The 10853-nt window shown below is 42.7% G+C and overlaps 1 protein-coding gene across 1 annotated transcript; it reads right to left on the bottom strand.

Annotated features, from left to right (window-relative positions):
* Positions 1-214: 214 nt before the first annotated feature.
* Positions 215-9136, bottom strand: LOC142017621 (pancreatic alpha-amylase). Its single transcript, XM_075002682.1, has 10 exons — positions 8969-9136; positions 8153-8299; positions 7732-7929; positions 6379-6609; positions 4385-4518; positions 4177-4299; positions 3987-4086; positions 3619-3740; positions 3394-3519; positions 215-404 (listed from the first exon to the last, which is right to left on the bottom strand). The coding sequence occupies exons 1-10, from the start codon at positions 9134-9136 to the stop codon at positions 215-217; spliced, it is 1539 nt and encodes a 512-aa protein (XP_074858783.1).
* Between the last annotated feature and the right edge of the window lie 1717 nt (positions 9137-10853).

Genomic DNA, 10853 nt, shown 5'->3' with positions numbered 1-10853 from the left:
GTTGGCCAGTTACACCACTTCACTTATGTAAGGTGGATGAGTGAGGTGAGGTGGTGTAAATGGCCAAACAGTTACACTTAATTTCATTAATTCCATTCACACAGTTTTGCTCCATTACCATTTATTTCTTAATTAGAAGACCGTTCATTGGTATGCTACATATATACAAAAGCACAAGATGGATGACTAAGAGAAGAGATGCATCCAGTTTACATTACAATGTATCATTCACATGAATTGCAATGAAAGGATCTTCGGCCTCATTACTAATATAGAAGTCGGCAAAGCCATTAGAATCAACATTGACTCTGGTTCCACTACAGGAGTTGCCTTCCTTTTGCCCCGAAATGACATCACAGTAAGTGCCAGCGGGAAGGCCAGTTTGCAAATTTTTATTCAAGGTCCTGTGTATAAGAACAGATTGAAAAGGAGTAAGTGGTAGTTCAGACTCTCTAATACAGTTCTGTCTCTGTAATTAAAAACTTGACATGTCATGCTAGCCTATACCCCATGGGATGACCTTACAAAGCCAAATGGACATTCATCTTTAGTCTGGCCATTTACTCTTTCAGCCAGTGGTACTGGAAGTGCAGGTATGGGAAATTTACTGTGACTTCTCTAGGAGAAGTGAGAACAAAAGTGATGAATCCAAAGTGCTCAGGGTAATCTTCATAGGCAGCTTACAAGGTCGTAGAACCCTTGGTCAGCATGAGTAAGACAGTGCACTTCATGTCTCTCATTCTGAAAAATGTTTCATTTATTTATTTCCTCGTATTGTACTCTCAGCACATATATAAACTGCCACTAAAGCTACAGAAATTTCATCTAAGGTTTAGCCTACACTTAAAATTTAGGTTGATCTGTCCACATTGCTCAAGGGTAAGAAAAACTCATGCCCCTGAGTTCCATAATTACACTGACATAATTACTTTAGCAGAGACATGGCTAAGAGCATGGAAGAATTATTTTATGACAAAACTGCCATTACTTGGAAACATGATTTAACTATCATGTTGGAAGAAAATCCCCTTCTGTTATTCTAGATATGACCTGAATCCCTTAGGGCAATTCTAGCAAAAAGAGAAAGAACACACATTCAGATTTTTATTACACTTACCAGCTTTGATAACATGCAGCTTTTAGTTCACACACAACATTTATCACTTCATGGCTGCGTCTACACGTGCACGCTACTTCGAAGTAGCGGCAGTAACTTCGAAATAGCGCCCGTCACATCTACACGTGTTGGGCGCTATTTCGAAGTTGAAATCGACGTTAGGCGGCGAGACGTCGAAGTCGCTAACCCCATGAGCGGATGGGAATAGCGTCCTACTTCGACGTTCAACATCGAAGTAGGGACGTGTAGACGATCCGCGTCCCGCAACATCGAAATAGCGGGGTCCTCCATGGCGGCCATCAGCTGGGGGGTTGAGAGATACTCTCTCTCCAGCCCTTGCGGGGCTCTGTGGTCACCGTGGGCAGCAGCCCTTAGCCCAGGGCTTCTGGCTGCTGCTGCTGCAGCTGGGGGTCCGTGCTGCATATACAGGGTCTGCAACTAGTTGTTGGCTCTGTGTATCTTGCACTGTTTAATGAAAGTGTGTGTGGGAGGGGCCCTTTAAGGGAGCGACTTGCTGTTGAGTCCGCCCCGTGACCCTGTCTGCAGCTGTGCCTGGCTCCCTTATTTCGATGTGTGCTACTTTGGCGTGTAGACGTTCCCTCGCTGTGCCTATTTCGATGTTGGGCTGAGCAACGTCGAAGTTGAACATCGACGTTGCCAGCCCTGGAGGACGTGTAGACGTTATTCATCGAAATAGCCTATTTCGATGTCGCAACATCGAAATAAACTATTTCGAAGTTGGGTGCACGTGTAGACGTAGCCCATATAATTTATTTTTCCTCGCCCTAGAACTCATCCTCTTTGGACACCTAAAGGACCATTTTCTGGCATTGTCATGTTCCTTATGGCTTTCACTGAGTCTCAACTTACCCAAGTATCTTCCTGCACCTCTGACATGAGAGGAGCCTAGTAATCCTAACAAATTGCCTTCCCTCATCCAACACCTCTAACTTTTCTGACTAATCAATAAGCTTGAAGACACTGCTAGGGACTAAATGCCTTTTGTTCGGGAGAAGGGGGCATCTAACTGAAGTGATTCAAACCTTAACACAGACAGCACCGAGAACAATTCAATGAAGAGCACCTAAACCTGACAATCTTCTCCCTTTAAATCAGGGGTAAGAAACCAGATCCAGCCCACAGGCTCTGCCTGCTGGGGGCAGGAAGCAGCTCCACTGCTGCTGCTGTTTGAACTCCCCCTGCCCCAGCTGGGAGAACAGCAGCTCAGCTGCCTGAAGAGGCTTTCCCCACCACTCTTGATTGGCCAGAATTCTGAATTCTGGCCAATCAGAGCAGCAGGTGGGCAGTGCCTAGAAGTGACAGGAGAAAAGCTCCTCCAGGGAGTGTTTCTCTGCACTGGGGGAGGGCGGCAGTTGTTGCGGCACACAGAGGTAAGTGCACCTCTTGCCACCAGACTCCTCCACCCTGCTCCTGCATCCTCTCCCACCCAGACCCCCATCATCAACCTGTTCCTCTACCCTCCTATCCAGAACCCCATCCTCAGCCTGTTCCTACACCCTCTCTCATGCCCAAACCTCACAGCCCCAGCCTGCTCCTGAACCTCCCACTGAGATGCCACACCTGCTCTCCAGCAGCCTCCTCCTGAACACTAAACCATGAACTCTCTATATTTGTTCCCATCCCAAGCCCTCTGAAGAGCTAATCTGGCCTGGGGAAAGCCCTGAGCTTTAGTTCCCACCTTATCTACCCCCTTGCCCATGGTGTGGAGCATGATGAGTGTGAGGTGTCTAGGTCAGAGGCGTCAGTGAGGGTTTTGTAGTTTTTTTTTGGTGGGGGGTTGTTATTCCTTTTCTGTAGGTCAGTAATCCTGTGACCCAAAAAAAGTTCCCCACCCTTGCTATAACTCGTCAGTTCCAGTCATCAGCCCCTCTTTTCCTCCCTTCAGCAGGCCTGACCAAATCCCACCTTCTTAGCCTTTCTCAGAGCATTCCAACTTGACTTACATATTAGTTTCCACCCATTTCTCTGGATCCATTGCCCTTCTAGCACTTGGCTATTTACCTCTCAGACCTGCATGGTTATAGTTTCCTGAAAGCCCAAACTCCTCACTACTGGGTCCAAATCCTGTGATCAGAAATCACACTGGTGTATTGCTTAGGAAGCCAATGGTGGGTTTTGAAATGTGTTTTGTGGAGAAGGTAGGCAGCAGGTTTGGAATTGCAACATAGAAGAACCAAGATCTGTTGCATTACAAAGATGTCACTTATCCTGTGTGTAGCTGCCATATTTTGATGCAATTCACTCTAGTTACTTACCAGTCATCATTGTTAAAGACAATGAATCCTCTATTTCCACGCCCAAAAGCCACTTGATTGCTGTCATTGTCCCACCAGTTTGAGAAAGGTTGGCCATTTACCACATTACGGAAAACAACCATGTTCCTGAAAATACAACAAATGTGATTAAAAGATCCTCACTTAATTTAATGATATATTACAAAAAGAACCATTTTTATTGAATTTCTCTATATAGATCCCTACCTTATTTGACGCCACCTATGTTCACAGACCCAGTCATTGCCACAAGTGGTATCTGCATTGATTGTGACAGATTTGATTGAGCCATCACCATTACTTGGAGGTCCTATCCAGTCATTAACATCCTTGTTAAACATAAAATTATAAAAATGAAACATTATATCTTACAAAAAGATCAGAGAAAACATGATGATATTCATTTTTTGCATCAAGAGTCAAAACAAGGCTTATTCATCACTCAAGTACCACTCCTACCTCAAGCATTTTTAATGGGAATGAAGTAGTGCATAGACCCACAGCTGTCGCTCTACACAGAGAAAAAGTTCATCTTAAGACCCACATATATTTATTTTCAAATATTGGAAACCGACCTCTCCATTCTGGAAATTTCTTGTCCACCGGTAACTTGACATTACACGTGTGAATCCATAAGGATGAGCAAGCATGAAACCAACTGCCATTTTATATAGTCTGTAAGCCAAAGAATAATGAGATACACGAAGTTACATTGTCTTAAGAAAAACAGAGTAAGACCCTTACACAGCCAACAGTATTCCCTACCTGGAATCCCAGAATGTCAGAATAGAAGCTCCTCCAGCACCATGTCCCCTTTGGTTGTCATGATTATCCACAAAGACTAGGGCTCTGTCAGAGGACATGAAACCCCAGCCTTCTCCCCAGTTCCTAAAAAACCCAACACAGAGTCAAATATTGACACTAATATTTCAAGCATTACAGTAATTGCACAACTAATCCAAATGATATATACTTTAAATAGGCCATCTTTTCACCATTCCATTTGCGGATGACTGTCCCCAGTTTTGCACCATATTTGAATTCAGTTACTCGGCCATTTCCAAAGTATTCACTGGCTGTAATTGGCTCTCCACCCAAATCAATTACCTGACAAAAGTGAAAAAAACAACAAAAAACAAAAAACCAAGCTGTTAACACAATCCTTTATATTTAAATAGCGATGTAGTAAGCACCACTTAACATTAGTGATGGTAATGAAGAGCATTAATAACATTTTATTTTGTATATAACTAGTATGTCTAGGTATTGTGGGTGTTAAAAGTATTGCCCCAGTGCCTGAATGCTTAGTTTGAGAATTCAAAAGAGAGTTGAGATCTCTGACCTTAAGTGATTTAGGTTTAACAAACAAACAAAAATTTAATGTGGATAAGTGTAAGGTAATGCACATTGGAAAAAATAACCCCAACTATACTTACCATATGGTGGGAGCTAATTTAGCTATAACTAGTCAGGAAAGAGATCTTGGAGTTATCATGGATAGTTCCTTGAAAACATCCACACAGTGTGCAGAGGCAGTCAAAAGGCAAATAGGATGTTAGGTATTATTAAAAAAGGGATAGAAAATAAGAAAAGGAGTATCTTACTGCCCCTGTATAAATCTATGGTACGCCCACATCTTGAATACTGTGTACAGATGTGGTCTCCTCACCTAAACAAAGATATCCTGGCACTGGAAAAGGTTCTGAAAAGGGCAACAAAAATGATTAGGGGCTTGGAACAGGTCCTGTACGAGGAGAGGCTAAAAAGATTGGCACTTTTCAGTTTAGAAAGAGGAGCCTAAGGGGGGGATGTGATAGAAGTATATAAAATTATGACAGGTGTAGAGAGGGTGAATAAGAAGAAGTTATTTACTTGTGCCCATAATACAAGAACTAGAGGACACCAAATGAAATTAATGGGTAGCAGGTTTAAAACTAATAGAAGAAAGTTCTTCTTCACTCAGTGCATAGTTAACCTGTGGAACTCCTTGCCGGAGGAGACTGTGAAGACTAGGGCTATAACAGAATTTAAGAAAAAGCTAGATAAATTCAAGGAGGTTAGGTCCATAAAAGGCTATTAGCCAAGGGTAGGAATGGTGTCCCTGGCCTCTGATTGTCAGAGGTTGGAGATGGATGGCAGGAGACAAATTGCTTGATCATTGTCTTCAGTCCACCCTCTGCTGGGGCACCTGGCACAGGCTACTGGGCTGGATGGACCTTTGGTCTGACCCAGTGTGGCCATTCTTATGTTCTAACGAACGAACAAACAAACAAACAAACAAGAAAAACACCAAAGTTTTTCTACCGATAGTCATTAGTATCAGCTTTTTAAGCAGTCATTTCAAGAAAGAAAAAAATGCATTTAAAACAAGAAAAACTCTCTTTAGAGCCTATACAAAATAAATGTTAGACTTGACTGGCTCTGAGTAGATCAGCTAACAAAATATTTCCTAGACCTCTATATATTAAAAAGCCCTGGAGAACTGTTCTCTGAAGATTCTAAGGGGATTTGGAAAGTTCCAACGTCAGCACAGAAGACTAAAAGAGGGTCTCCTAGGTGGCAAAGGCAAGCAACCTTTGAGACTATTTTTGCTTGATTCACTATTCCCTTACATTGCTTGTTTTCATTTGTACGTGCATACAATGCGTAAATGCCTAAATACCTTCATGCAAAAAACGAATATTGAACTCCTACTTGATTTCAAAAAAAAAGCACCTATTTATTGGTGGTCACATAAAATTAAAGAATTTTTAGTTTAGGCCCTTGACTTTCATTAACTCATAGAACGCTTAATTTTGTAAAATAGTGAGTACTTTATTAAGTTAAGCCTATGCTTACAGACACTTCAATATTGAGTTAAAACTGTTCAAAGCTTAGTGCTTTGCAGGATCTGGCCCATACTGTACTTGTATCGTTGTATAAAAAAACCTATTTTAATATAAAGTAAAATTAAGAAAATGAGATTACCTCTTGGTAAATAAAAGGCTTGGTGTCTGGAGAAAACCATTGTGTGTTTAAATTATTCAGTTTGTCTAAAAATGCCTTTATGTCCCCAGGCCACATATGCTTGGAAGCATCAATTCTGAAGCCTGCCACACCAATATCAATGAGGTGGTTCATGTACTGAGCAATTGTTGAGCGCACATAGTCCTTCTCCAGGGCAAGATCAAGGAGACCGACCAGGCGGCAGTCACGGACCTGTTTTAAAAATTAAATGAGGTGCCACAGAGTCAGAAGTCAAACCTTATGTTCCATCTTCCCCTCTAGCTGGTGGGGGGGTACTTGACCTTGACTGTGACCCAGGTCTTCCCCCAGTTCCCTGCCATGCTGCGTCCCACTGTCTCCCAATCTCTTCCCCACCTCATTTCTTGTCTCTGCTCCTGCCCCTCCATCCCAGTGCCTTCTGTATGCTACAAAACTGCTGTTCAGGTGGTTGGGAAGCTCTGAGAGGGAGGGAGAGTAGTTCATCAGCTTAGGTGTGGGCAGGTGAAAGTCACCGCGGGGAAGAGGAAAAAGAGAGACTTTAGCTACCACTCGATGCCAAGTACTTGGTAATTTCCTCTGTGGTTGCTCCCACTCTCGAGCAACCATAGTATTGGCACTTATGCACCAAATTATAAACCTCTGATTAAAATATTAATATTAATATATTTTTAATTTCATACTGTAATTCTGTTCAATCTATGTGCTGAAGCTGTTCTGAACAGAATTCCTCCTCAGTCAGTACAGAAGAGTAATCCCTTGAATGTATTATGTGATTCTCAGTACAGGCCAGGAAGTGAAGAATATTGTCTCCAAACATAGCTGCCCTGGGAATTTTGGAAGGAAGAGGGCACAATGGAATTTGGAAGACTAGAAGAGCTAAAAACCCCAAATTTCAGAAAGGAGACTTTAACCATTTCATGATTACTAGATTTCCATGATATGGCTCATCACCTAGTGAATCACCAGCATCACTTGCTGCATAACTGTGGTTTTTCTAAGGTGGTCTCCCATTAGTGGCTACTGATCCAGCTGAAGGGCCTTAGGGAAAATCTTGCACACAATAGTATCTTCATTAGTTGGGATTGATCAGAACTATGTAAATAACAGGTACATAAACCGTTGTATCAGAGTAACTCTAAGCACCAGAGAAGTCAGTAGTCATACTCCCATTTTTAAATGTAGGCACATACTTAACTACCATCTTAAACTGAGTGCGTATTGCTCAGCTCTGCAAAAGGATCTCTTTTTTTTTTTTTTTGCCTTGTTAAGATGGTCAAAGACCAGTCAAGAAGATAAGGGACAGTAAGAACATACAATTACATATTTATAAATTACCTGAGTTGCATCATTGTAATTTTCAATCTCTCCACTGCCAGTTTTACATTTACCATCATTAAAGTCCCATGCTGAGTATGGTACAGCGGGAAAATCTCTGCTCTCTGCATTGTAATAGCTTCCACAAGTAGCACCATTTCCAGAGCCGCCACCAGATCCACACATGTGGTTGACTACAGCATCCACGTAAATACGGACCTAGATAGCAATGGGTGCATTTCAGTTTTCACAAAGGAGAGTGAATGAAGTGACACTGTGAGTCTCACTGACCAGGTCACCATTCATTCCCACTTAGATCTCACCTTGTGTAACTTCTTTGGTGTTGTCTCCCTTCATTCAACATTGGACAGGCAGCTATTCCACCTGAAACAAACTATTTCTCCCCACCTGATTTCAACATGAGGAATTTCCAGACACTTACTCCAACATTGTTGCATCGGGTCACCATGTCTCTAAATTCATCTTCATTTCCAGAGCGTGTGCACAGTTTGTAGCTGATTGGCTGGTACCTTTCCCACCAGGGTCTCCAGGGGCTAGTGATGACAATATTTTCATTTGGGGGTGAGATCTGTGAATGAAATGATGTCATCTGATAAACTAGTAATTAATTTGACATTTATCTGCATGAACTGAGAGAGGGTGCTCAGTACCTTACAACTCACACAAACGAATATCACCTATACCAATATTACTCCTGATTTACATCAGAACCCAGCCCACCCTTTCCCACAAAGAGCTTGCTCTCAAAGGAGTTGATCCTCAGAAGACTCAGCTTGAAATCAGTGGGAGTTAAACGAGTCCAACACCACACAAAAGGTTCCAGGGACTGATTCCTCAAAAAAAGACAGTAACACCCTGGGGAGACGGAATTATTTTCCACGTTTCTTTTTCAGCTGGAATGACACAAGTTGGTGTTTCTGTAAATCACTGAAAAGTCACGTGTTTCAAATTACAGTAAATAATTTGTTATTCCATTTAGGTGAAAGGTACATGACACACAAGGGAAAACGTGGGGTTTTTTTTAAGCTGTTTCCCCCCTCCCCCCCGAGGGCAAAATAAAATCACCCCTTCACAATGTTTGATCTATGTACTTACCTGTCAGCAATTCCTATTTCCATAACGGATTTCCTGTGGTGGTGAAAGTCACCTGTCATCTGTGAACATGGCCCCTTTTTTTCTGGTAAGTAAATAATGACAAAAGATGCAGAAATGTTATTGCATATTAGAGGCTACATACCTGAACACCACCAAATCCGTAGGGCGCCAAATACCGTTCACATTCAAGAGCAATGTCAGCCCAACGCCATTCAAACAGGTGGACAATAGACGTTGTCCCAGAGTTTGTATTTGGGTTGTATTGTGCCCAACAAAGGCCAACAGCTGCAAGCAGAAGAAGAGCCTTCATTGTGCCTGGGAGTGAGGCGCTTGTGCTCTCACTGGCTCTTTATAGTCTTGCAAGAGGGTACAGTTCTCTTTACATTTACATGTGACATGTTTCACATGACTCCCTGTTGTTTGGTTAACTAACCATTTGTCATTTTATCTGATTGTGTCTGAAGTGCCCAACAGGTGAAGATAAAACAAATTCTCGTGCTAACAAAATTTAACTATAAATAAAACAGTAACAAACTTTGACTATAAATAAAGCTGGTTAATTTTCCAGAGGACTCTCGCATGTGTGAACGCACCCAGGGACACAAACTCATTGACAAAACGTAAATATGACCATTGGCCTTCATATATTAAATGCTAAGCTAGGAGGTTTGCACTCACAGATCTCAAAGACGTTATGGCTTAGAGTCAGAAGACTTAAATTAAACATATATCTCCCCTGTACCTCTAAAGGGCTCCATGATTTCTTAAAAGTCCAGAATTTCTTGCTTACGCCTCCAGTTTGCCCTGTTGGATAGACAGTCCTTAGGTGGGAAGGAAGCAACTGCACAGCCTCAGAGGATATATGCATGGCATTGTGCATTGGCTATTTTAACCCGTACTTTTCCACATAGACTTGCATTATTGTAAGAGCAACTAGAAGAAATTGTATTTTTTTGCAGTTTTGAGAGTTTAGAGAATGCATAGTGGGGCCTTCATTATAGCACTGGCTTAGCTGCCGCGAGTAGTCCCAAGTTAGGACAAGCCGTGCCAGAGGAAGTACTTAACGAACAACAATTTCTGCAATTCCTGAAACAACTAGCTGCTGTCATTACTCTAATAAGTGAGGTAGAAACTAACTAGTGTGGTTATATTTCTTAAAAAGAATGTGGGTAGAAATGCCCTGAGCGATAAGCATGCCAGATGCAATCTGCAAAGAAGCTGACCTTTACGTGCAAGTATAGCTGCTGGAAGGTAAGAAAGATGTATGTGAATTGTGGTGTGATACAATTGCCGTTGTGCCCAGGCAACTGCTGTGGGGGATTGCAGAAGGAGCACTGGCCAAGTGCCCCTGCTTCTCCCATGCCACACCCTTTCCTTATCTATACCCCTCCTGCCTGCCCATGAGCCACCCCTCTTGCCTGTGTCTCACCTTCTCCCCACCGCTGGTCCACCCCGACTCCCTTTTTCCTGTGGCAGCACCACACAGCTTCCAGTGGGTGTGGGGGCAGTCCCTCCCAGTCTGCACAGCCCCCAAGTAGCATTTTTGGCCATACTACTGTAGGGGAGGGGTGGGACTGCCCCCGTACTCATCAGAAGCGGCAACGTTCATGGTGAGTGTGGGGGGGGCGACAGGGGGACACCTGTGCACCCCCTCCCATCTGTTGCCTATGCAATTGTGGTATCCTTCTGTGCCTAAACCCTTACACCTAGGCCTGGCTAGAGTACCCACAGAGCAGCTACCTGCCTAATAATGTAACCTGTGTCAAGCTGGAATGAAACAGCTTCTGGCTGCAGAGCACTTGATGAAGTGCTCTCCCAGAACTCGACAACGTGTTCTAGTTAAACAAGTGCAAAAGACTCAGAAGGAATCCCAACATATATGACAACTTGGAGGTCAACAAGATTATAGTCACAGAAATTAAATTCTCCAATAAACCTTCTTGTTTATTTGGTGGGAATAACTGAGTTGAATCCATACAAAGCTGGTACATGTTTGAGATGTAATAGGAAGGTATCTATACATGCAT

Source organism: Carettochelys insculpta, chromosome 9, assembly GCF_033958435.1.
Source record: "Carettochelys insculpta isolate YL-2023 chromosome 9, ASM3395843v1, whole genome shotgun sequence".
Classification (NCBI taxonomy): domain Eukaryota; kingdom Metazoa; phylum Chordata; order Testudines; family Carettochelyidae; genus Carettochelys; species Carettochelys insculpta.
The sequence above is the reverse complement of the archived record's forward strand: the minus strand, read 5'-3'. Positions and strand labels throughout refer to the sequence as shown.